At 45.3% G+C, this 27,363-nt stretch overlaps 1 protein-coding gene across 3 annotated transcripts; it reads left to right on the top strand.

Moving 5' to 3' along the window:
• The first annotated feature begins 12,930 nt into the window (after nucleotides 1–12,930).
• On the top strand, nucleotides 12,931–27,092 carry si:ch211-267e7.3 (ADAMTS-like protein 2). 3 transcript variants are annotated; one of them, XM_046321981.1, is made up of 18 exons: nucleotides 12,963–13,498; nucleotides 16,004–16,185; nucleotides 18,270–18,345; nucleotides 18,978–19,080; nucleotides 20,443–20,588; nucleotides 20,891–21,014; nucleotides 21,181–21,261; nucleotides 21,533–21,708; nucleotides 21,838–22,303; nucleotides 22,577–22,934; nucleotides 23,221–23,324; nucleotides 23,757–23,883; nucleotides 24,196–24,409; nucleotides 24,778–24,933; nucleotides 25,337–25,507; nucleotides 25,946–26,122; nucleotides 26,428–26,572; nucleotides 26,656–27,092. In XM_046321981.1, exons 1-18 carry the CDS (start codon nucleotides 13,400–13,402, stop codon nucleotides 26,775–26,777), a joined length of 3,027 nt encoding a protein of 1,008 aa, XP_046177937.1. In that variant the 5' UTR covers nucleotides 12,963–13,399; the 3' UTR covers nucleotides 26,778–27,092. The 3 variants fall into 3 exon arrangements, with proteins under 3 accessions (XP_046177938.1, XP_046177937.1, XP_046177936.1); XM_046321980.1 differs by having other exon boundaries at nucleotides 12,964–13,498; nucleotides 23,218–23,324; XM_046321982.1 differs by lacking the exons at nucleotides 25,946–26,122; nucleotides 26,428–26,572; nucleotides 26,656–27,092 and having other exon boundaries at nucleotides 12,931–13,498; nucleotides 23,218–23,324; nucleotides 25,344–25,501.
• The last annotated feature ends 271 nt before the right edge of the window (nucleotides 27,093–27,363 follow it).

Genomic DNA, 27,363 nt, shown 5'->3' on the forward strand with positions numbered 1-27,363 from the left:
GAAGTAGGCCAGCTGGCAGTGGGTGCGTTGTTGACACTACACTAATCAAGTCGTTCCGTTGAGTGTAATAGTTTCTGCAGTGTTGCTATTCGGGGGCTAGCAGGCTAGCTAGCAGTGTTGTTTACGTTACGTTGCGTTAAAATAACGACAATAGATAGCTAGCGAACCTAGAAAATCGCTCTAGACTACACAATTATCTTTGATACAAAGACGGCTATGTAGCTAGCTAAGTAGCTAGCTACGATCAAACAAATCAAACCGTTGTACTGTAATGAAAATGAAGTGAAAATGTGATACAACCTGTGAATGCGACCGGGTAGTTGAGTTCTATACAGAAGACGTTGGCTAGCGTTGGCTAGCTGTTGGCTAGCTAGCAGAGTCACCTACGTTAAGGACGACAAATAGCTGGCTAGCTAACCTCGGTAAATTAAGATAATCACTCTAAGACTACACACTCTAAACCTAAACAACACAATTATCTTGGATACGATGATACGATGATACGAAGACAGCAAAGACAGCTATGTAGCTAGCTAACACTAAACTAATCAAGTCGTTCAGTTGAGTGTAATAGTTTTCCCAGTGCAGCTAATCAGTGGACGTTAGCTAGCTGGCTAGTGAAGACTACGTTAGGACGGCGAAATACGATAATTACGCAATTATCTTTGATACAAAGACGGCTATGTAGCTAGCTGAGAAGAAATTGCTAAGATAAGACAAATCAAACCGTTGTGATATAATGAAATATAATGAAAAAGTTATACTACCCGTTGGAGCGACGTGCAGACGGAACTCTATTATACTGATGTCTCATCCTATATAACTACTGCACACATCTTTTTACATTTATTTGAGGCATTTTTACTCCCTTTTTCAGAGAGAGAGAGACGAAAATTGAGTCATACGTCATTTTAAAACACACTCGCTTAACCCGGAAGCCAGTTGCACCAATGTGTCGGAGAAAACACCGTTCAACTGACAGGCACCCAGCCTGCCACAAGGAGTCACTAGAGCGCAATGAGCCAAACCCTCTCCTAACCCAGACTACACTGGGCCAATTATGCACCTCCCTATGGGATTCCCAGTAATGGCCGGTTGGGTCACAGCCTAGGATCGAACCCCAGGCAGTACTGACAGCCTCAAAACTGCAATACAGTGCCTTATACCACTGCACCACTCAGGATGCCTTGAACAATGTCAGAGACCTTTTCTATTCATATACTGACCATGCTTTCTTTACACACCATTATATGTATATATACAGTATATTTATATTCCAGTCTCTGACATTGTTCATTCTGATATTTCTTAATTGCTTCATTTTTATGCATTCTTTGTGTATGGTTTTTAAAACGTGTATTGCATTTTTATTGCTAGATATTATTATTGCACTGTTGGAGCTAGAAACACAAGCATTTCACTGCACCTGTGTTAACATCTGCAAATCTGTGTACGAGACCAATAAACTTTGATTTGAAGGATAGTTCTCGTGGTTGAGTAATACTTGATTGATAATTCCCTGTGCTATGGAATGTGCATATGTCAGTGTTTATTTAAGTGTGAGAGGTGCAGATCCTTGTTGCTTGGCACCCCTCATTCAAAGCTATTAGAACAACAGTCTATTGTGTAGGTACAGAGCCCTCCAGCAGTTTGGGGCAGCTCGGGAGGTTGACGTTGTTGCTTTGACACACACCGACAACTATGCCACAGCCACTAGAGGTCCTCTTTAATGGGTACCTGTGTGTGAGTGAAATCACAGATCCTTTTTGTTTCGAAGGTACCTGTAATATTATGGAGACGTGCCAGGGAGTGCAGATACTGATCTGAGGGATAGTGTTTTCTTTTATCATTGGGGTTGGGGAACTATGAAGAAAAGTAGGAAATGAACTGTGTATAAGTCAGCATAGGAGGTTGGAGTTGTTTGTTGGGTATAACGTCTTATTGATTTACCTCTTTCCCTTTAGAAGTAATAAGAAAGTAATACACCATGGGAAGATTTCTTTTTAAAATTTTGAATCTGATAACAGACACAGATTGGAGAGTTTGTGGTATCTAATAATGGTCAGCCCGAACACATTTGTTTTTAGGACTGTTTTAAATTCGATACAGTTCCCTTTCCTCCCCCAACAACTTTGAACATTATAGATGACTTTTAAGTCAAATGTTTTGCATGGTATTCCATAGGATGTGTTCAGTGAACCACGTGTATAGTGAATTCCTAAAAGAGGGATTCTGACAGGAACGTTTTTTTTGGGGGGGGGGTGAAACGTCTGAACATGCCTCTCCAGTCAAACCTCTATATTTACGGTAACACAAGAACAAGCTTGCATTATCCTAGGTGGTATACTATTGTCTGGTTGGAGTTCAGATGGGATGGTGCAACCATGGGAAAGATATTTCAGCAGATTAGCTAAAGGGGAAATCTCCTGCAATCTGTTCCTCAAAGAGACATCAAAGCCCTCCATAAATATTACATTGGCATCTATGTAAGACCTTCTGTGGGGGAGCATTAAATAATTCAGATACAATGATAACCGTAACTAATACAAAACATACAAATAAGTCCCCCTTGTCTTCTCTTGTGTTTTCAACTCCCTCTTCTTACATCGCTCCATATGGAACAGCTTATACACATTGATGGAAACATGGAGAGATTTGGCCAGAAAACCAAGTGAAACATAGCTGCAGGCTTTATTTCCAGTTGTTGGGGCTGGGTTTGATTTCCATAAGACTATTTAGTAGAATATACCGTTTTCATAGATTTTCGGCTTTAAGTGGAACAGTTGTTGGGGTTCTATTCAATCAAAGTCCGTAACCATGTTTCCTGAGGAAGACAAAAGCAACATTCTTCTAGAACTGAGAGAATGAATGTGAGTTTAAATTTGTGTAATCAATAAAATAATGTAAACAGTATAATATATACTCGAGACAAAATAAACTTCGTGGCATATTCATTCAAACATGCTTTCTCACAGCATGGAAAATATAATAGTTTTGCCTTTGCTGTGGAACTCTAACCATTTTTGACTGGCATTAGAAAAGTTGGTCTTGCACAGCATATCCTATGCATTGTTCACTCATTGCCAGAAACATTGTGTCTGTGTTTATAGGATTTGTAAGACATTATTTCCTTGAAAAGACCAGGACAAAGAGGATATGCTCTCCAGGAAACGTAATGTTGCTTGCATAATGCTGCTATTGGACCAGGTCTCTCTTGGAAAAGGGATGTTATCTCAATGAGAAAAAAAACTGTATACATAAAGATAAAATAAAGAAAAAATAACCCCAGCTTTCTGATATTATAAGTGAAATATTTCACTGTAGGATTCCCCAGAATCTCTAAGTAGCTCGAAGAACCAATCATACACGTCTGTCGCCCGCCCTCTGGTCATCCTCGAGCGTGCCAAACGTCCTCACACTCTTGCGAGTAGAGGAACGTGGTGAGATATCTCACTCATATCAGAGTGCCAAGGTTACGCAAGTAACCTTACGTTCTCTTTCAATTATTTGTTTCTATATCTCACTATGGGTTATGGCTAACTCCCATATCGCACATGCTCTCTGAAGCCAGGTGGTCTCACATATCAACCCTCAGAGGCCCCAATGAAGGTGCAGTGGCATCTAACCGGTAGAACACAATATAAGTGGGGATGCCGAACAAGCCGCATCGCAAATCCCCTGTAAGGAGATGCCCTTGAACAGTGCCCAAGATGTAGCCATACCTCTGGTGGAGTGAGCCCTCAGGCCCTCCGGAGGCTGGAACCCCTTGCTATTATAGGCCAATATAAGAGCTTCCACAATACAATGTGACAACCGTTGACGAGAGAAGGGCCTCCCCGGATGAAACTGGGCCAATTGTACGCCTCCCTACGGGGCTCCCAATCACAGCCGGTTGTGATACAGCCTGGAATCGAACCATGGTCTGCATTGACGCCTCTAGCACTGACCACACGCCATAGACCAAAGCGGCATTCGGGAGCCAAATTGATAGACATAGCAAACAATGCACAGATTGAAGTTATAAACAATAAATACCCACAAAATGGTGGGACAGAGCACATTCTGGAGAGAGACGTGCCTTGTGCATCTGAGCCACAATCCCCATATTCTTGGACCGTGGCATCCCCGCAGCCTCCTCAATTGATTAGTCCACTGAGACAGGTGCACAAAAAATGAAAAAAAAACATTAAATCTAATTTTATTTGTCACGTGCACTGGTAGGTGCATGGTGTAGGTAGACCTTACCATGAAATGCTTACTTACAAGCCTTTAATCAACACTGCAGTTTTAAGAATATAGAGTTAAGAAAATGTTTACTAAATAAACTAAAGTAAAAAAATATTAAAAAGTAACACAATAAAATAACAATAATGAGGATATATACTGGGGCTACCGGTACAGGTTAGTCGATGTAATTTGTACATGTAGGTAGGTGTAAATTGACTATGCATAGATAATAAACAGAGATTAGCAGCAGTGTAAAAACAAAGGGGGATAGTACAAATAGTTTGGGTGGCCATTTGATTAATTGTTCAGCAGTCTTATGGCTTGGGGGTAGAAGCTGTTAAGGAGCCTTTCGGACCTAGACCTGGTGCTCTGCGACCGTTTGCCGTGCGGTAGCAGAGAGAACAGTCTATGACTTGGGTCTGTAGTCTTTGACAATTCTTTGGGGCCTTCCTCTGACACCGCCTGGTATATAGGTCCTGGATGGCAGGAAGCTTGACCCTCTGTAGCGCCTTACGGTTGAATGCCGAGCTGTTGCCATACCAGGCTGTGATGCAACCAGTCAGGATCCTCTCGATGGTGCAGCTGTATAACTATTTGAGGATCTGGGGACCCATGCCAAATCTTTTTAGTCTCCTGAGGGGGAAAAGATGTTGTAATGCCCTCTTCACAACTTTCTTGGTGTGTTTGGACCATAATAGTTTGTTGGTGATGTGGACACCAAGGAACTTGAAACTCTCGACCCGCTCCACTACAGCTCCGTTGATGTGAATGGGGGCATGTTCGGCCCTCCTTTTCCTGTCGTCCACGATCATCTCCTTTGTCTTCCCCACGTTGAGGGAGAGGTTGCTGTCCTGGCACTGACCTCCTCCCTATAGGCTGTCTCATTGTTGTCGGTGATCAGGCCCACCACCGCTGTGTAGTCAGTAAACTTAACGATGATGTTGGAGTCGTGCTTGGCCACACAGTCGTGAGTGAACAGGGAGAACAGGAGGGGACTAAGTACGCACCCCTCAGGGGCCCCCGTGTTGAGGATCAGCGTGACGGATGTGTTGTTGCCTACCCTTATGGTGTGCCATAAAAAATGTAATCTATTTGTGAGTGCTTGACAACAAAAAAATAATGTTTCAATACAGACCCCTTTTGTCATACAATATTCCAGACCTTATGAAAGTTGCACAGTGTACCCTTAAACTTGTAATAAATCAAATCAAGTGATACATAACTTGACATTTCTGCCATCCATTGTGACATTGTTGGAGGAGAAAGGAGCCATCAACCTTCCAATGAATGGCAATTCATTTCTATAAATGCTATGGTTACACAGTTTCTTCTTATAACAGTCTGAAATATCAACATTTCCTAGCAAACAAAAACAGGGAAAAAGGAGAATCTGTAGACATGCTGAGATAAAATAACATACTCTTTGTCATAATTCAGCCAGCCTTCACAAGATCATAACATATGCAAATACAGTATGCCCCCTTGTGTGTTTTACAACTCCAGCAGCGTTATTACATTTCTGAGTGTGGCATATATTATTCTATGGACGGTCTGGGATTATATGAACATGAATGGGCATTAAAACATATCCGTGTCCATTCATCATTATCAATAGTGTCTCACAGGTCTTCCTCATATGTTTGATTGACATGTTTTGTGTAATCAGGAAAAGCCTCTATCAACCCTTGATACAGTTTGGAAATCAAATTTTGAGGTTTGTCAAACTGCCTTCAAATTGTTTCAATCTTTGAAACTTCTGTCTTGTCAAGTGTGTCACACCCTGATCTGTTTAACCTGTCTTTGTGTTTGTTTCCACCTCCCACCAGATCTGTTGCCAGTTCGTCTTGTCCCGTTCTGTCCTACCAGCATGTTCCCGTGTTTCCTGTGCGCTAGTTTTTGTTTTCCTAGTCTTCCCAGTTCTGGCCTTTCTGCCTGTCCTAACCCTGATCCTGCCTGCCGTCCTGTACCTGCTTGATTCTGATTTGGATTACAACTCTTTGCCTGCCCCTTGAGACTCGTACTATCCATCTCCTGTGTCTGCATCTGGGTCTTAGCCTGAGCCTTCATGCAGTGTTTTTTGCACAGAGAGAATAAAGTGTTGCATCTGAAAAAGTTATACTCAGCAGTCACAGACTGGTCTTCCCTGGCTGTCTGACCATGCTGAGACCTTTGTCACCATCTGATCCTGCTAAGACACGATGAGCATAGTGTTGTGTACTGACTGTGCATCATGACAGTGAAGGCTGTAGAGCTGTTTATACCATGTCATTGAGAAGTAGGGAATTACCTACAGTAGGGAAATTGACAAATCAATAACGTTACAATACTATACTGACTCACATTGCGCTGTAAAAAAAAACGTTAAAATATCGGTCTTCAATTGTTTGGCCACTGTTTTCATCATTTGATTCAGATCTAGTGTGATTGAGGCAGAAATAATAGCTAAAGTTAGTGAGCTAGCTAACGTTAGACAACTTTTGGCTATCTGTAATGGTAGCTACATCAACTGGTGAAAACTAGCCAAGTGAATTTACTTCTGTTGAAACGGGACAAAACATAGGATACAAAACATTTCCATACACACATCTGTTAGATACTTTTATCTGACAGATACTGTAGCTAGAGCTGAACTGACTGTGGTAGCTATTAGCTAACTAATGTTAGCAAGCTAGTTCATTCACTTCAGACAGAACTTCAGTCGAGAGGGGATGAAACATTTGCTAACATTACATGTCAGTTACGCTACTAGCTCGGCACATGGAATAAATACTTTTTTTCTGCTAAGTCAAACAGCAGTTACCTTGCCAGCTACATCAGTCAAATAAAGTGTGGCCAGTTTCTGCTCTGCTTGCTTTTACAACTCGTAGAAAAGGCAGATACGCAGACTACAGTTGCCTCTGTTCACACGCTCAGTGGTGTCCACTTGGTTTGCTCCTAAATCCAGCCGGCTGAAACCACCTAACAACCTACCTGACCGCTCTGAGGCTTCCGCATTGTCCTAAAGCACACAGTTGTCCCTTTTTGTATCACAGTGCAATGATAAAAGTGTGTGTGGGGGGGGTCTGAATGTGTGAGGGTCATGTCCCTCCCAACGCCAGTGAAACATTGTCAGCAATTCAAGGTAATTTATGTGCGCAATGCAGAGTTGTGGGGTCCACACTCCATTTATTGCATTCCCCTCGTGAACTGTGCCAACCAGTGATGGAGAGCCGAGAGACATGCAGAGGTGAACATTTCTTGCCTTATCTGGCGTCCTGTGTGAATTTTACGTATGCTCCCTCTAATTCTCTCTCAGGACCACCTGAGGAGGACCACCTGGTCATGCTGCTGCTCCAGTTTCAACTGTTCTGCCTGTGGCTAGGGAACCCTGACCTGTTCATTGGACGTGCTACATTGTCCCGGACCTGCTGTTTACGACTCTCTCTCTCTCTCTACCGCACCTGCGGTCTCGACCTCTGAATGCTTGGCTATGAAAAGCCAACTGACATTTACTCCTGAGGTACTGACCTGTTGCAACCTTTACAAACACCGTGATTATTATTTGACCCTGCTGGTCATCTATGAACATTTCAACATCTTGAAGAACAATCTGGCCTTAAATGGCCATGTACTCTTATAATCTCCACCCAGCAAAGCCAGAAGATAAATGGCCACCCCTCAGAGCCTGTTTCCTCTCTACGTTTCTTCCTAGGTTCCTGCCTTTCTTGCTTGCTGTCTGGGGTTCTCGGCTGGGTTTCTGTATAGCACTTTGTGACATCTGCTGATGTGAAAAGGGCTTTATAAATACCTTTGATTGAGGTGATGTCGTGCACACAGACGTTGGGCAAACACCCCAACGCTGGAAGTCTTTCATCCTCATTAGGCCCGAGAGGTACTGATGAGATGGTGGACGCCATCAACTCCAGCACTCAGAGGCACCTCTTGAACGAATGGAACAGCAAAGTATTCGTAGGCTGTGCCTTGAAAAGCAAACCTGCTGGCAGGATGCTTATGTGAAAAGAAGCGTCCTGCAGATCGACTGAGGTGTCGCCTCGACAAATAGAGCGAGACAGTATTGAACTTAAACATACGGAACGAGAGCTTCTTCAGATAGCTGTCGAGGACACGTAGGTCCGGAATGGGGCAAACCCCTCCCCCTTTTTGGGGAAGCAGGATATACCAAGAGTAGAAACTGAGGTGGCTCTCTGCCGCTGGTATTGCCCTGGTATTGCCCCTTTGTTAATAGAATGGAGATTGCCTGCTCTAGCATGCCTAGTGCTTAGTCGCCAGTTGCTACTGATTCCAAAATTCCATTGAAAACGGGTAGTCTCAGAACGAACTGCAGTCTGTACTAAAGATTGACAAGGGAGTGAAAACTCCTTCCTGTCCCGTCTTGTCCAGAACAGACCTGAGCCTGCAACAGTTCTATAACCGTGGAACTTTCGCAACCTTTCCCGATAAAAATCACTCCCATCCCGTGCTAATTTTTGAACGCAGAAATATAAGGCTGTTTTATTTGTTTAGGAAGTATTACAAATAATTTCAGTAATATGCGACTGTGATGTTTGTCTTACCTATTTCAGTTAAATGAACTGACTGAAGGCCTAAATTGCTCTAGATAAGAACATATTCTAAATGACCTAAATGCATATCGATTAAGGCTGAAGGATGAAGACAGAGACCCCAGCAGGATGGCCTGCACATAACACCGGTATAAACCTGTAGCCTACAGCTGAGCACTGCGCACATATAAACATTTACAGCACACTAACATTTACAACATGAACATAAAAATATACATAATAACCTGAGTGGCAGTACTGCGTAAGTCAATCTATTTTTATTTCACTATTCACCTCAGATGTCACAGGTTTAGTTTAATACGCGAACAATTGGGCTTGACGGTAAAGTAGAGCAGCTATGCCGCTTCAGGCCGCTTGTCCCGCTCTCCAGTTGGTAGCCTCTTTGATTAAACCGCTACATTTTTTACAAGCCATGTACTACTGGAACGAGGCATGAGAGTGGAATGAGGTATTTTAGTTTTGTATATATATATTTTTTAGGAAACTATATTAGGCCTAGCCTACACAGTTGTTGTTTTTATGAAATGCTCCACACGACATATTAATCGCCCCAAAACCTCAGTTCATAACGATTCCTGTACTGCCCGTTCCTGTTGACTGTTGATCCTGTCCCATTCTGTCCCAAACTTGACTGTAGAACTTCATTCTCATTCCTGCCAGAATCCTGCGGGGCCCGCAAGACCCGAAGGAGTCCTGTTCCCATGTCAACCTCTAGTCTGTATCCCTTTGTAACTGTGGACCAGACCCAAGGCTGGACTGTGCATGCCCGCCAATTCCCTGCTCTGGTGGCAAGTAACCCACAGGCTGGTAGACTCTCGTTCACTAGTGGTGCCAGAGCTCCTTCTGGTGGCGATGGGGCGAGTCTCCGTTTCACTGCATTGCTCTGCGAAGGACCATTTTCCCCACTGGGGTTCTGAACTGTGGTGTTGATGCCCACTGCGTTGCTGGGAGCTTCCCATAGAAAGCATTGGCGCCAGCAAATTGGCCTCTTCCTGCCACAAAGCCTTGGCTTGTGGAGGGGTAGGCCAGGTAGCCAAAATTCCTGGATTTATGTAGCAGGCAGAAGTTGAAGGCTTCCCTTTCGTTCTTTCAATTATTATGCATCTCTAGCATCAAATTGGCCTGGTATGACAACAGTAGGGACATAACTTTCAACACCTGTACAGAACGTGCAGAAGACACACCGACCTTTTGGTAGATGGATGTGAAGAAATGTTCCATCTTTACCAGGGAGAAGTGTCTGTTAGTGACGGAACTGTAACTGGGTGGTTAGCCAGTGACTGCTTGACCACCGATGGCTTGCTGAGGCCCAGCTCCTCAATGTCCTTGACATTCATGCTTGCAATAAGTCTGGTGTGGACCTTGCCGGTCAAGGGTTTGTCCCAATTGCGCTTGGCTTCCACCACTCAAGCTGGGATAGCTGGGCGGAGATGCATGCCTGGGATGGGGAGAGAGGGTAGTTTCCTTCTGTCCTACCAGTCCCTCGCTGGGTTCGGGCCACTCAATGCTGAGTGTGGTCGCTGCCCGTTTGAAGACATCACTGACCAAATATCTGATCCTCTACCGATACCCCGCTAAGGGCAGAAGAGGGCCTAGAGGTACAGTAACGACTTGCACTTCCTTGTCCTCTTCTTCCTCCGCTGATGACGAAGTCCCCTTCCCCCTCCTTCAGGGCCAAGCCCTGGAAAAGTGGGTGGAGGTCCTTGGGATAGCCATCCATGTTGTCGACCCATGAGGGCTTGGTCTGTGAGGTAGTCTCCCCGCTCGAAGGCAGTGTGTGAGACGAACCACATTGAGCTGCTCTGTGCGCTCTCCGATGGATGGTGTTAGCAGCAACATCTTTACAATGGATGCATGACCGGGGGTCGTTGAATGCTGCTTCCATGTGTTCGAGACTCGGGCAGACGACACACAGTGGGTGCGTGTCCTTTACGGATATGGTTGCCCTGTATGGACATGGATTTACTGGGGCCGGAGCCTTGCTAAGTATCCTTATCACTGAGCTAGCAGACTCCGTGGCTCCAAATAACAGCTGATCTGAGAACAAAGTGAAAAGCCACAATACCCTTACATACTCCTCAATTCGAGCCCTTGTTTTAAGCCCTTCACTCACTGACACTAAGATATTTGAGGAGTGCCTGGTGACTGACGGAATTGGTTGACAAAATCTATGGATCATAGACTATAATTGAGTCTGTCAAACAGGTAGACCGAACTCTTATTTCTTGAATAGGAAGAAATAGACTCCAACACAAAGCCCTCTTGTGAATAGCCTCAAGTCACATTAAAATGAAGACTGTTTAAATGAATTAGGACTTCTCAAATTAGCCAACTTTCAGCACCCATGCACTATCCATCTCCACGGCTGCTGCTTCATGTTAATGTAAAGTTAAGTAAATTACTCGAATATGTCTTTATTGTGAGGTCAATAACTCTGATAAATAGCTTCATTAAGGGCAACTAAACATATGTTTTTTATTAAAATATATTATAGCAGTATCAAGCTTACCTCCGGTCCTCCTTCCCCTCCATGATGTTTAAAAAAAAAAGTAATTACTTAACCTTTATTTTACTAGGCAAGTCAGTTAAGAACAAATACTTATTTACAATGACGGCCTACCCCGGCCAAACCTGGACGACGCTGGGCCAGTTGTGCGCTGCCCTATGAGACTCCCAATCACGACCGGATGTAATACAGCCTGGATGTAGGTTACGTGTGTCCATGCCCATCATGAAACGAGAGACGAGAACCTCGGTGAATACCGGTAAACTTTGCATTTAGAAGTTATTTTCCTGTAACAATTGCTCGTTTCCCGTTTCACATTTGTGAAACCCAAATCCTTCTGTAGGCTACCCCTACCCTAGGCCTACTATAATGAAGGCTGGTTCAACAGCAATGCTTTAGTTGTTTTGTTTTTTAATCCTGATGATTTTATGACATCATTACATTTTATATTCATTTATTGTTGTTGTTGGAAGAAAAAAACGAACCGATTGCTTGTTTTTCGTTCCATTTTATTCAAACCAAACTTAGAATAAGTCACACTGTCCAGGTTATATGGTGAAAAGGCCCATGATGCGCATGCAATTCAGCTTCTGGAGAAGTGTAAATGCGTTCTGTATGATGGTTCCAATATGTGTACAAAACATTATATTTAGGAGCACTCTAAAGGTGAGTGGACATTCTCCCTTTTTCTTTAAATTGGATCTTTGTTCAGCTACTGTTTGGATGTGCTTAAAACCCTCCATAGTCTGTATTGTTTTAATGGTCCTTCTGTAGCTCAGTTTATATGCCTGCGAGGACCACCCATACATAGAATGTATGCAATTGATTGTGCCTGTCTGCTAAATGGCATATATTATTATTATTATTATTATTATTAATACTCTATTATATGTATTTAGACATAGGCTATTTACAACAAGTTGTTGATTTGTTTCGAATTGTATTTGAATTACTTGATTCCTTTTTTAGGCCTTATCAATAATGAATTGTATCTTGCTAATTGACAACGTTTGGCATGTCCATGCTCATCCATAATGTAATCCATACAGTAGGCCTAGCCCCTATATCAGCGCAAATGCTATGTATACATTTCAACATTGAAGCCATGCAATTACTTAGAACATTGTGGACTGCAAACAGGTTCAAGTTAAGATATTTAGCAAAGATGGGAAAGGTCTACATTTTGTCATTTCATTTCTGTAAGCGGTTAAACAAACTATAATGGACTAACATTGGAATTGGAGTTGATTCAAATGCATATACATAAAAGACAGTAAATACACCATTTGAAGCAACCACATATTTAGCCCTGGAGAACGTTCTGATTGGCCAGTGAGGGGCCAAGCCTGACACACCCACGATTTGTTAATTCAACAAAACCCAGCCTTTTTGTGCCACCAGCACCCCACCGATAATTGTTGGTTGTGAAAATAGCAGAAATGTTTGTTACAAATTACATGACCCTCCCCTGGACTACATTTTAAAATACTAAAACCTCTCCCTAACTGAAATTGAAAAATCATGACCCTCCCCCATTTTCCTCCGGGTAACAATTGTGTAAATTTCGGTCACTCCCTTATACATAAGGGGACATGAGATGTGAGTTCAACTACCCTACTACCTCCCCATTCTGTTACATCATAACACCATAGGTCTTTCCCCTTTTTATACTATCAATAGTTGTTTCTCTACACCCTATAAATACAGGCAAATCAATGTGAAAATGTTCTCTCTTGTTTATGGTGCCAAAACACTCTCTCTTGTTTATGGTCCCAAAACTCTCTCTCTCTCTGGCTCTTTCACGCACGCACGCACGCACAGACACATACACACACAGGAGAACTATCCCACTACCCCTGGTGGAGGTAGTCACTATTGAAAGAGCCAGAAGTGGGTTTCAGATTTAGGGTACAAGGTTCTGCAAGTCTACAACGTCAATCAAAGCCAGCTTGACCAACCCCCTTTTCCCTTCGGGCCAGCAGGTTGTAAAGCCATTAAAGAAAGCATCAAGGATTTTCTTCCCAATAGACCTCTTAGTGCGAGCCTCCCTTTCAAGCTGTGGTTAAGGTTGGGGGGGCGAGGTCTCCTTGTTCCTAAATGAACCATGTACTGTTTTTGGAGCGCACGATTCGGTATTATTCTTATTCACAGCGCTGTCTTCCTATTCGGAACTTTTGAGAGAGCATCCACCAGCAACATTAAGGTAAATCGCATACTTTTCATTCAAAAATTGTTTTAAAAAATACATTCTTATCCATAAAGCCGTGCGCTTCAAACATCCTTGTTCACAACGCAAATGTCTGCTCGTGTATGCCGGTATTTGTGTGAAAGCATTCAAATGGCAAGAGATTACGCTGTTTTCTGGAATAGCCTTCTAACCCATGCTTGCTTGCAACAATTTCAATCCATTCGGTACTGTGGGCTATTAGTGATAGCCTTCTTTTCCGCTATCCGTTTCATGCCGGACTCCTTTTCTAGACTCTTTATGCTTTAAGATCAAAGCCCCAGCTGGAGCCTTTATTTCTGCCTGCCTGGCATTTCCCGAAGCTGTTGAAGTAGCTGCACATTATTAGAGAGCTTCGTGGTCCACTGGACTAAAACTAATGAGGCAGGGACGGAAGACGAGGAAGGATACGGTACTGGATTGTACTTCAGTTCAAATTGAAGGGAGGTCATCTGGAGACATTGGATATTACAAGAGGATCCCATGGGCTAACAAAGTAGCCGCGGCTCGTTTACCACTAACCAACATCAGGGAACTATGTTATAATACAGTTTATGAAAAAAACGTTATGGGAACATTTTACAGATAAGCTTCAAGCCGTCAAAATACGTGAAAACAGCATTTTTCAACGATATGGTTTTCCATTTCCAAGTGTTCGTGTCCATTATTGATGTATGCATAACAACCCAGGCTCTTGAATCATCCACATGGCATCCACCTGACCGGTCCCCGGTCGCGGCAGCAGCTGACCCGCTCAACTCCAGTAACATTGTAATACAACTGTCCCATGCACAATTATCCCCCCTCTCTCACACCGGACGCCGTTCGCCGCAGCCTCCAAAAGTATACTAATTTGTACTTCCCGGGAGGTCCATTGTTTGAGAGCCTGGAGCATTAAGTCGTTAAAAAAAGTAAATAGTCTATTTAGATTCCTAGATATCCAGAGGGCATTCAGAAAAACATATGGGGCTTGCACATTCTTGTTTGGACAAGCATTTAGTCCCCCTAGTTGAGTTACAGAACTATCAGTCTTTTCGGATTTTTGCTCATGTTTGTGATTTGAGCAATTTTTTTTTCTTCCCATTACCAGTTCTTGTATTCAAATTTGTGGTGATGTAAAATGAGCGTGTTGTGAAATCTATATGACTGTCATATAGACTATAGACCAGCAAAATATGCAAACACAAGTCTTCCCAAAATTATCAAACTAAAATTACAAGGCAAACTAAAAATACAAACAAAAAATGTCTGCAAATCATTCAAAATGTGCAGATGAATATCGGTTCTATAAACAGAGTTTCTACTCTTGAGAGCTATTGAGTGTGAAACATTAATCATTGGGAAGAAATCCTAGGCCCTAGAACAGTGTGGCCAGCCATGGCAGTGTCTGTGTGCTGTTAATGCACTCTAATGGTCAGGTTTAGAGGGCTACGATTAACCTGAAGTCTAGACAACAGGAGTCAGCTTCAGTTACTCACAGACAGTCACTGGCCCTTTCATCTAGCACTCGTTTTTAGCAGCCCTCAATCCTCCCTGTCTCCATTCCCCCTCCCTCCTTCCTTCTCTTCATCCTCCTCCCTCCAGTCTCTCATCCACCTCTCTAACTCATCAAAAGCACAGTAATGCTCTTAAAAGTCTTGGCCTGTCTCTACCTCTGTAAAGAAAAGATATTCATAGCCAACCACCAGCTCTGTTTTGAATTTTAGGCTCTTTCTCTCTCTCTTTCTCTCCCCCCCTCTCTCTCTCCTTCCCCCTCTCTCTCCCTCCTAAATGGATTACAGGTTTTGGTTAGGTTTCTGCTTTCTGTATTACTCCTGCATCTTTCACCACTTGGAATAAACTCTGAATGTCTATAGGTTTTAATGCATACCCCAGGAGGTAGCGGCAGCCTTTTTGTACTTTTGCTCCAGTCAGTGTATCCAAACACGTGTTAACAGGTTTGTCCGGTGGAAAGTGTACCAGAGCACCATAAGTGGTCGCAATGTGTTCGCCGAATGGTTTAGGGAAACACTCCCCAGTGTGTGCTTATTCATGCAGGGAGGACACACTTCAGAAACAGAGAGAAGCATAGCAAAGTCAATCATGTTACTGCGTTGCTTGCTGCCTTTACTCCTACACACAGACGGAACACTTACAATGGGAATCTTGTGCGAAGGCCACCTAAAGTGATTTTCGGTCTTTTCGTTTTCCGTACCCGCTCGGGGTTTAATGGAACAGTCCGGCCAGCTGCTGCTGCCAACTGCAGTCTGCACAGCAACCCTACTGTTAGAGCTACAGGGCTTTTCCCGACACATATAGGAAACAACACAACTGTCCCTTATGCCTTCCTTATGGGGAGAGAGAAGAAGAGACAAAACGGTTCTGGACAACCTAAACCACATCGAGACGGACATACACACGCAGCAAGCACCCGCGCGCGCGCACACACACGTGCATACTGTACATACAGTGTAATACACATGTAAAATACTCTGTCTCTGCCAGGACAGTAGTGACGGGAGGGAGGAGGTCCAGCGGCAGAGCCGGCACAGCCAGAGGTACCAGATCCGGGGACAGCAGCCCGACGAGGTGGCCCAGTGGTGGGGAGAGTGGAGCAGCTGGTCCACCTGCTCCAGGACCTGTGGAGGAGGGGTGCGCTCTCAGGAACGACACTGTCTGCAGCAGAGGTAAAGATACACCATCACTGACCTGACCAAGATCCACTCTTGGGTTGAAATGTTGCCTAACAAAAAAGGTATGTGCCGGCGCAATCGTGTGGGGGCCGTACATTATCTCTACAACCAGTTTTTCCTGGTCAGAAAATAAAGGCAAAACTTGGGAACCTAACTAACCAGCACTTCTCTGAAGCTGCCACTGCCTGCTATGGTCTTTAGGCAGTAGAGAGCCAACCCAATGCTAGAATTAACTAGGCCAGTGGGACCAAGGAGTCAGGCTGCTAATCATTATGGCTACTCAAATTGGTTGAAAAAAAGTTTAGAAAAGTTAGCGTGCCAACTCATTAATGTTGTTTGTGGAATACTCTCCCGGAGGAAAATTTAGACCCAACACTTACATTTGTTTTTGAGTTATAACACACTGTATGAGATTTCTGTAAGAGTGACAATATTTCCCACAACATGCAGGCTATGGTGACAGCTACCAAAATTAACTCTAATTCAATTCTACCATACTCCAAAGGCTCATTCAGGAAGCCTGGAAATTGAGGTTCAACCATCACAGAGTCAACCAATCAAGACTTATAAAACGCTTCCTGTTTCCTGCTGTCACAAACTGTTATGACACTCTTTACACCATTACACTTATGACAGCCTAATGTAGGCATTACAACACACACTTACTTCCAAGTGTTCCGGAAATGTCTCCCAGCAGTGGTCTGACCAGGACTGACAGGCTGCAGTGCTGCTACACAACACACACACACACACACACACACACAGTTTGACCCTGAACTGAACCCACTTCTCATACTGGGGGGTGTCAGTCCTCATCAGCGGGTTTGACTCCAGAGTTCATTTAAACGGCTGGTAATTGGGGGCTCAATGACCTCCGGTCTGAAGTGTCTATGTTCAATCCTGCCTGACTGCCCCTGCTGTTGGTGTGTGTGTGACATAACATGTACTATAACATATAACATGTATATGTGTTTTGTTTGTGGAGTGATCAAGGAATAATGCTGATGGATTTGTTTGAGTACTGGGCTTGTTAAATGGAAGGTGGATTGGGGTTTTCATTAACTTGACAGTTATGTGGATTAACAGTTTCTAGGGAGACAAATACAAAACGTCATATTTCCTTATGGCTTAGATGTAAAAGTATAGGTTTTGACCCTACCAGTTTTCCTTTGAAAGAATAGGAGGTCGAGAAAGAGAGAGGGAACGAAATAAAGAGACAGAGAGCGAGAGCGTGAAAAAGAGACGTGCCCCCCCTGACAAATAACCTCCGGGGCACCCTCTTGCGGTCCGAGGAATGTCCTGTGGAATGAACATCAATCCCGCCGGTCAGCGGTTCCACATGACACGGGCCAGTCTGGCCGGAGTGACAGCCATATTTATAAAAGGGCTTTTAGTCAGGCGCTGGGCCATTTAGGGGGAGATTCCTCCCCAGATAAGCACCAGGGTTTGACTTTGAGCTGTTCCACCTGGCGCCCATTAACACTCCCCCTGTGTGGTGTGGGGGTTTGGGGAGGGTGAATGGGGGTGGGGAGAGAGAGAGAGAAAGAGGGAGATGTGAGTAAAGAGAGAGAGAGAGGGTGGGGGTGGGTGGGTGAATGAAGACAAAGAGAGAGACAGGGAGAGAGGGAAAGAGAACAAGGGAACGAAAGAGGAGAGATGGAAAGGGTGTGTTAGAGAGAGAGAGAGAGAGAAGAGGAGACCCACATCTGGAGGGGAGGAGTGGAAGGAGTGTTGGGGAAAGCTCTGAAAAAGCCTGGGAACGTTCAACATCTGGAGTCTAGGTGGGGCTCAGACTGTGAGAGCTAGATGTGTCTATCTCATGTTAGAAAAGTAGGCTAAACATGAAGGGCTGACTCCTTAAAGAGATTACCACAGTGGAGATACTAGAGTAACTCACCTTTTTCTTCCATGTACCTAATGTATAACCTGAGCTTATCGTGAACCTTTGAGGCCACTTCCACTTTACAAATCTTAAGGAGTGCACTTAATAACAAGGTTCAAACTAAGGTATCTTTATTGTAATATCACATTGAGTCTGCTCATGCCAGATAAGCATGTTTGAAACCCTTTCTCTCCAGACTCACTGCCACACAGAACATCAACAGCTCCTTCTGTGTCGGATCTCCGAAGCAGTATCAGCTATGTCCATTTCAGGTATGCTTTTACACCAAAACCATGAATTGAATTTTCTCCTCTCATTTTGGGAGTATCAACTGAGTCTCAACAACAGTTTTTGCAAGGCACCTATTAGCTTATGCACCATTGCCCTAACCAATTTCTAATGAATTACGTTTGCATTGATTCAAGGGGCAATCTGCAGTTGCTATATACTTTTTGGACTATACTAATAGATTCCTGAAGAATATACAGGTAGCTTATAACTTCCAGATGAGCTCAGTTTAACTGTCGGAACCCAAAATATATGCTTGTTTTACTCCAATGTTTGGAAACGTTATACATGTAAACAAACTCTCTATAGCCTCCAAATATGCTCAAAACTGTCATTTTGATATCTTGGATGGTCAGTCCTTGCATCAATAGCTCAGTCTACTGTATGCATTTAAGATGGTTTACATTTCCCCAGGCCCATCCCTCAGCTTTTTACCTAAACAGAGGCAGGGTGATCCGTTGTAATTGTTTTCAACTGCGGACTGCCCTGTTAATGGGGAATATGACCCTTTAGACTGAAGAGGTTTCAGTGTCACGGCCCAAAAAACATGCCTTGCCTACTCTACTTCCATTTGTTTACTCTTGTCTCATCCTGCTGTTCTCGTCTTTCTCCCCAGCCCTGTGTCAGTACCAGTGTTAGCTTCAAGCAGCAGCAGTGCTCCCAGTTCAACGCCAAAGCCTTCGGCAGGAGACACTACGAGTGGGTGCCCCTCTATCCAGGTAAGCAATGAATTAGTCATAGGTGGTTTTCGTTCTCTAAAGCGCCATTTTGCTCAGTCCCAATTATCTCTCCTTCCTATAGAAGTGTGCGGTTGTTCACCTTCACTGATTCGAAAAGGAAATGACTGGTATAAGAAATATGGTGAAGACTCCCACTAGCCCATGCCTCCACCAATCCTATGCTTTTAGATTTGTGGGAAGTAATGAACATGTGCATGCTTCAGGAGATAGAAGCTGTTACTGGGATGCACCTTCTATTTCTCCCCCTCTCGCTCTCCTTCTATTTCTCCCCCTCTCGCTCTCCTTCTATTTCTCCCCCTCTCGCTCTCCTTCTATTTCTCCCCCTCTCACTCTCCTTCTATTTCTCCCCCTCTCGCTCTCCTTCTATTTCTCCCCCTCTCACTCTCCTTCTATTTCTCCCCCTCTCGCTCTCCTTCTATTTCTCCCCCTCTCACTCTCCTTCTATTTCTCCCCCTCTCGCTCTCCTTCTATTTCTCCCCCTCTCGCTCTCCTTCTATTTCTCCCCCTCTCACTCTCCTTCTATTTCTCCCCCTCGCTCTCCTTCTATTTCTCCCCCTCTCACTCTCCTTCTATTTCTCCCCTCTCGCTCTCCTTCTATTTCTCCCCCTCTCACTCTCCTTCTATTTCTCCACCTATCGCTCTCCTTCTATTTCTCCCCCTATCGCTCTCCTTCTATTTCTCCACCTATCGCTCTCCTTCTATTTCTCCCCCTCGCTCTCCTTCTATTTCTCCCCCTCTCGCTCTCCTTCTATTTCTCCCCCTCTCGCTCTCCTTCTATTTCTCCCCCTATCGCTCTCCTTCTATTTCTCCCCCTCTCGCTCTCCTTCTATTTCTCCCCCTCTCGCTCTCCTTCTATTTCTCCCCCTCTCGCTCTCCTTCTATTTCTCCCCCTATCGCTCTCTCAAGCTTTTGCCTAGTTGCATTCATTTGATGTTCATTTTTTTCTCTCTCTCATGATTACTCCTTCATTTGTCTCTTTGTCTTTCATTCTTTTGTCTGCCTCGCTTGGCTGTTGCCTGCCAGAATCAGGGAACAAGTACCTTTCCATAGAATGTCTTGCATCATGCTTTAAGGCCCCAGTCCAAAGCTTATGTCATCTTTAAACTCAGACTATTATGTCTCGGTTTCTAGGTAAATGACATATAGACATGACAAATTAAAAACATTCTCATTCATATCTAATCGCATTTGAGTGAATTTCTCAACCCCTTTCTAATCAAATCTCCGTTCTAGACGATAACCTCGGGGACTGGCCTTTGTAGCTAGCGTCAAAATAGCCTTAACGAACTTAAGAGTGTCTGAACATTTCTTTAAGTTGTTCTCGGTCACTTCCTGTCCCAGATGACTACATCAGTATCTCCAACAAGCCGTGTGACCTACAGTGCACCAGCACCACAGGGGAGAGGCAGCTGCTGGTCCCGGCCCACGACGGAACCTACTGCCGGGACGGCATCTACCAGGGCGTCTGCATCGAGGGCCAGTGTCAGGTGCGCCACAGGGATCGCTATTAGGACCATACACTTTTTTCCCTTGATCAACCTCTTGAGTCTCTTTTGGTTCAAAGCATCTGCCAAGCAATGTCAATCAATGCCCTTTGGACCTAGGGCTGTAATGAGTTGTTGCCAGGAGATTTCTTTAAACCTGATTAGCCACTTGAGTCTCGTTTGGTTCAAAGCATCTGCCAAACAATATACCTAGTTTTTCCTGGTCAGGTCACAGGGTTAGGAAAAGGATCCCAAACTCATGAGGACTTTCTTCTCTTCTCTCCCCTGGCTGCCCTGTACTACAGACGGTGGGTTGTGACGGGAAGCTTTACTCCAGTAAAACGGTAGATACGTGCGGTGTGTGTGGCGGGAATGGCAGCTCCTGCTACAGAGTGTCTGGATCTCACCGGAAAGGGAGCACACAGTTAGGTATATCTTAAGTAGTACCAAGCGGTTATACAGCATATCCTACCTTTTTAAGTGCCTTTCTAAACATCTATAAAATCAAAGAGCCCTAAACCTTCATGTCACTGTGTGCCTGGAAATAAAGGCACAACTAAAGTGGGTGATCTTGTTTTTTCCCCCTTTGAATCAGGTTATGTGTTTATCACCAACATTCCTGTTGGTGCCACCGACATCCAGATCATTGAGAGACGGAAAACCGAAAATATACTGGGTAAGATTCAGATCACGTTGTATTGAATTTGATTGGGATACAGTAACTAGAAATTGTGAAACTTAACAAGCGGAACATGTTTTGGAGCAGAACAACCTTCATAGTTACTAGAATTAAGAAATATGAGCTGTTGTTGATTTCCGTGCGATTACCATAGGCCCTATCCAATCAAAACTTGTGTCTGGGTTCGTGGAATAAGTCTAAAACAAAATTAATTTAGCGAGAAAGTTGTTACAGCTGTTGTCCATAAGATCATATTGCTTTCCTCCAGCCCTATCCGATGAAGCAGGACACTTCTTTTTCAATGGGAACACAATTATCGACAATCCCCGTAACTTCCGTGTTGCTGGCACAGTCTTCAAGTACAGGAGACCCGCTAACCTCTTATCAGATGGATTTGAGTACATCATCGCCCAAGGACCCACTGACCAGGGGCTAAACGTCATGGTAGGTATTTAGGTATGTACTGTCTGTAGGTAACTAGGGCATGTTTTCCAGTGATTCCTCAAATAGACAATTGACATTGTTGGCTTTGTTGTAGTGTGATTGAAAGGCCTCTTACCCTTTTTATACAAGTACTACAACCTGAACGGAAAGATGCCCCACATCACATACGAGTACACCGTACCTCGCACCCCAGAAGCCCGCACAACAACCCCAGTAGCCTCGCCTCCAGAGGAGGTCCAGATACGAGCACTGTCCGTTGTCGAACCAGCGGTCCCAGAACCATGGCCCCCGGTGGCCCAAGAAACAATGGCCAACGCCACTGCCACTGAACTCTCCTTCAATGACAATGAGATTGAGGCCAGCGAGGACTATGGGAAGCTGGGAAACCACAGTGGTGTTCGGGTCCTGGACAACCCCCCGGAGGTCGACCATGACCTGGATCATGACCATGAAGGTCTTGTGTGGGAACTACAGGCTCCTCTCAACCTCAGTCAACCACCAGCCATGCTGGTGTTCAAACCGGCCAGTGAGATCCACCACAACAACCTGGAGAATAAGCTGGGAGACCAGGGACATCCTGCACCTGCTAACTACAGTGAGTCTTGAGTATGAAGTTGATATCTGGGCTATGTATCCACTTGACTATTTTACAGAGAGTTTTGACTTTCAAATGTACATGTATTGTCGTATCTGTAACGAACAAGGACATTGGGCGGTAGTCTGTCACTTTTAGTTGGGAAGTTTCTTCGAAGTATATTATTGCGGGATATCAGCAAACAGTTTTGATGCCCTTTTGTGATGGGAATGTTCTGTAGAATTTTTAATGAGATTAGAAATCATTTCTATGTATTTTACAATATTTTACAAGGGACAGACTCAAACTTGATCGATGGCGACTCTCCTGGTCCCAACGGCACCCACCGACCATCCAAGCCTCTCCACAGGAGCCTGTTCCTGGACCTGGTCTCTGAGCCAGGAGGCCTCAGACAACCCTGCCAAGATGGCTCCAACCTCTGCCCTCTCCTGGAACTCAACACCAGCTCCTCCCTGGACAACAGCCTGGCCCAGCTGGAGATCTACCCAGGCAGCCTCAACCTCCACGAGGCCACAGCTGAGGACAACGCCCCCTATGGACTCCTTTTCGAACCAGAGCCCAACGGGACAGAGAGTTCCAACCTCGTCAACCTCCACCAGGTAGAGCCGGTACAGGCCCCCGACACAGAGAGGTGAGCTGCCTTAGTGGAGGGGTGGGGGGGGGGGTGAGGAGGGTCTGCCGCATTATATGCACTTTAGTTTGATGTTATTTGTTGGCCCTTTGCCTTTGTCATATTGAATAACCATGACATGCTTTCCCCCCGATGGTACCTACCTTTATATTAAGAAGATACATTGCTAGGTTCAATTTGGTTCAATTCAGACATTCAATCACCTTTCTCCCTCTCCCTCGATCTCTTCCTCCCGTTCTCTGGGTTTTGTCCTTCTTCCTCCCTCTCTCCCAATGCGTTCCAGCAGCAATGAGTTTGAGGTGGGATTGCTTGACCGTGACATCAGCCTTGCTGACATGTACAGATGGAAGGTATCTGCGTATGCACCCTGCAGTTCAACATGTACCACAGGTGCAGCTACCAGCCACACCACACACACACAGTGTACACACACACACACACACACACACACACACACACACACACACACACACACACACACACACACACACACACACACACACACACACACACACACACACACACACACACACACACACACACACACACACACACACACACACACACACACACACACACCCCACATTGTACACACACTGTATACACATTATCTCACACACGTTACACAAACATAGACACGCACCGGTACTGGCAAATCACTTAGTGTCTCTTCTCTCCACGTTGATCATACCTCTCACTAAATATACTTTAGTCATTAACCAACTTAACGTAAAGGATACATGTTCACTGGGATGTTTTGTTCAACAGCGGCGTGAGTTTCGGTATTATATTGGTCATGGTAGTCTACGTTTCCTTGCCCAGGTATCAGTACGTCCTACGCCCTGTGTGTCCGGTATGACGGCTCTGAGGTGGACGAGACTTACTGTGACGCTGTGACCAGACCTGAACCCACACACGAGTTCTGCACCGGGAAGGAGTGTCCACCAAGGTTAGATATCCCATATGATCAGTTCCACTGCCACATCAGGTTGGGGTCCTCGTGGACCAGTAAATAGCATTCTGCATTGTCTTTCGTTGGCTAGGACCTGATGGTTTCAGAATAATGACTGGGTTTTGCAGCTCCTTTGAATCAATGTGCCTGTTGGCATTCAGTCTGCCATTCCCTTCACACAAATAAGAAACTTTTCTCCAGTACAATTGCGACCGACTGGAATTCGAACCTGGTTGCCCTGCATGCCACAAGATTGCGTTAGCCGGCGGAGCTAAAGCCTTATACTAACCGTTTGTACGGGTCTTCTAGGTGGGAGACCAGTCGGTGGAGTGAGTGTTCGAGGACGTGCGGCGAGGGTTACCAGTTCCGTACGGTGCGCTGCTGGAAGATGATGGCGCCAGGCTTCGACAGCTCTGTGTATGACGAGCTGTGTGTGGCTGCAGAGCTGCAGAAACCAATGGCACGCAAGGCCTGCAAGAGCAAAGGCTGTGGCCCACAGTGGGAAGTCTCTGACTGGTCTGAGGTGTGTGTATTTTTTTTATTTTTTTTATTGTGTATCCGACAAGGAATCATTAAGATAGAAATAGATCTTCAAATATGTTTTCTGGGTAACAGTAGGAACTATATGAAGTTGTATAATGTTAGCTATCATACTTCATCGCTGGATCACGGGCAGCAGGTAGCCTAGTGGTTAGAGGGGCGGCAGAGTAGTCTAGTGGTTTGAGGGGCAGCAGGTAGCCTAGTGGTTAGAGGGGCGGCAGAGTAGTCTAGTGGTTAGAGGGGCGGCAGGTAGCCTAGTGGTTATAAAAATCACTCCGGAGTGATGGATCATAATAGTGAGTGTTCTCTGAGCATTGATGGAGGGCGGTGTGATCGTTTCTTCTTTTCCAGTGTTCCGCTCGTTGTGGGGGACGTGGTTTGAGGAGTCGGGAGGTGCGCTGCTCCATGGAGACGCGCCTGTGTAACGAATCCTCGCGGCCACTCAGTGAGAAGGAGTGCGAGGGACCGCCCTGTGACCGCAAGTGGACCGTTTCGGACTGGGGCCCTGTGAGTTAAACACCCTCAGCTGCACGAAGGTCTTAGCCGAGGCACAGCTAACACCCAGGGGTTTTCCCCCAGGGGTATTCAAGTGGTCAGGAAGAAACTCCTTTACCTGTACAGGTTCATCAACTACTCTCAGATCGTCATGTTCTTGGGCCTTGGCAGCAACGATATGGGCCGATAAAGAATCTTGATATTGTACTTTGATGATATATCATTGATAGGAAATCAACACAAGCTCCTCTTGATCTTGAATACGCTCTCCCTCCTTGTCCCTTTGTTTCCCTCCCTCTATTTCCCTGTCACCACGTATTGTCTCTCTCATACGTCTTCTTACTCTTCCTTACTGTCCCTCCCTCCCTCACACCCCCCCCCCCCTCCCCCCCTGGCTGTCTGTGTACTCTCTAAGTGTTCAGGGGCCTGTGGCGAGGGCAGGATGACGCGCTACGTGGCGTGCAAGAACAGCAACGGCAACGTGATCTCTGACGGCCAGTGCGACCTGGACCTCAAGCCCCTGGCCGTGTACCCCTGTGGGGACAAGAACTGCCCGGCGCACTGGGTAGAGCAGGAGTGGGAACAGGCGAGTGTGTGCTGTAGCTTTATGGGGAAGGAAGACTTGCCTAGCAGGGCGGTCACAACAGCCTCCCAGTGCAAGTCAGATCTTTCATTTGAGAGTTCACCGCGAGTTCAGCTTCAGCCGCTTCTATTTCCATTCCATTTCATTCAATACGCTTGACAAACATTGTCGTAGCCGCGTTAAACAAACATTGTCATGGGAATAATGCAACAAACAAGTCCAGGCTTTACAAGCAAGGACAAAACTTAATTAAAAAAAAAAAGATGTGAAAAAAATGCATGCGGGACTATGGATGACTGGTTTTGGGCGTAACAGTCTTCCTTTCTTACCTGCATGTACCACTGTCTGAAATGTGTGATCCACAAAGGAACTACATGTAAAGATGACAGAGAAGCTGTGGCTGTAACAATCTTCCTCTCCTCTCTCCCTCTGTACCACCAGTGTAACACCACCTGTGGGCGGGGGGTGAAAACGCGGCAGGTGGTGTGTTCCGGCCTGGAGGACGGCGTGTTCAAGGAGTTCCACGGGCAGACGTGTGACTCCGCCCTCAAACCCGAGGAGAGCTCCGCCTGCTTCGAGAGGCCCTGCTCCAAGTGGTTCACCACTTCCTGGTCTCAGGTACATGTCATTAGAGCAATCCAACCACTGTCACTGTTACTCACTTACTTTAGGACCATCAATGCCTCCTCTCCATCGCACTCTGTCTAGGGCAGTCTCCTCTAGCTCATTCCACTGTTATTTAGACAATTCTATCAGTATAGTTTAGTAGTAGATGTGAAAGAATCACTGCAGGGTTTGTGTGATTCTCTCACTCTCTCCCTTCTCAAGCACAACACAAAACGAACGTTCACAAAGTGGACGCTTGTCACTTTTTGTTCCTGTGTGTGAGTAATGTCATTGCCTTTCTTCTCCTCCCATCACAGTGCAGTAAGACATGTGGCAGCGGGGTGCACGTTCGGGAGGTGAAGTGCTACCAGGGGGTGGAGCTAGGCCACAGCTGTGATTCTGCCCTCAAACCTGAGGCCGGGCAGACGTGTGAGGTGCAGGCCTGTCCCACAGAGGCCCCAGGTAGGAAGAACGCTGTCTGTCTGCCTAACTGTCTGTCTGTCAAAATGGCCACTGTAATATTGTCCCCCCTCTTCTCCCCCCAGTTGAAGAGGTGTGTCAGGACAAGGCTACGGCCAACTGTGCCCTGGTGCTGAAGGTGAAGCTGTGTACACACTGGTACTACAGGAAGGCCTGCTGCCAGTCCTGTAAGGGCAAGGCCCCGTAAGGGCTAGGGGCCACAGGCCAGGGGCCCGCACTCACAATGGCCCCCCACAGAATGTGAAGACAGTCCCCATACAGGACACCTTGCACTGTGCCCTGGACTCTTTTCCTTTAGATTGTAGACTTGTCCTATAGCCTGGTTCCAGAAGTTATATGGCCTGTAGCCAACTCGGACTTGTTTTCATGCCAAAGCTACGGGTAACTGCCAAAATAATGGAAACGCCAACATAAAGTGTCTTAATAGGGCGTTGGGCCACCACGAGCTGCCAGAACAGCTTCAATGCACCTTAGCATAGATTCTACAAGTGTCTGGAACTCTATTAGAGGGATGTGACACCATTCTTCCATGAGAAATTCCATCATTTGGTGTTTTGTTGATGGTGGTGGAAAACGCTGTCTCAGGCGGCGCTCAAGAATCTCCCATAAGTGTTAAAATGGGTTGAGATCTGGTGACTGAGACGGCCATGGCATATGTTTTACATCGTTTTCATGCTCATCAAACCATTCAGTGACCACTTGTGCCCTGTGGATGGGGGCATTGTCACCCACTCCCATCTGGGTAGAAATGATTCACCATAGGTTGAAGGTTA

Source organism: Oncorhynchus gorbuscha, linkage group LG22 (assembly GCF_021184085.1).
Source record: "Oncorhynchus gorbuscha isolate QuinsamMale2020 ecotype Even-year linkage group LG22, OgorEven_v1.0, whole genome shotgun sequence".
Classification (NCBI taxonomy): Eukaryota; Metazoa; Chordata; class Actinopteri; order Salmoniformes; family Salmonidae; genus Oncorhynchus; species Oncorhynchus gorbuscha.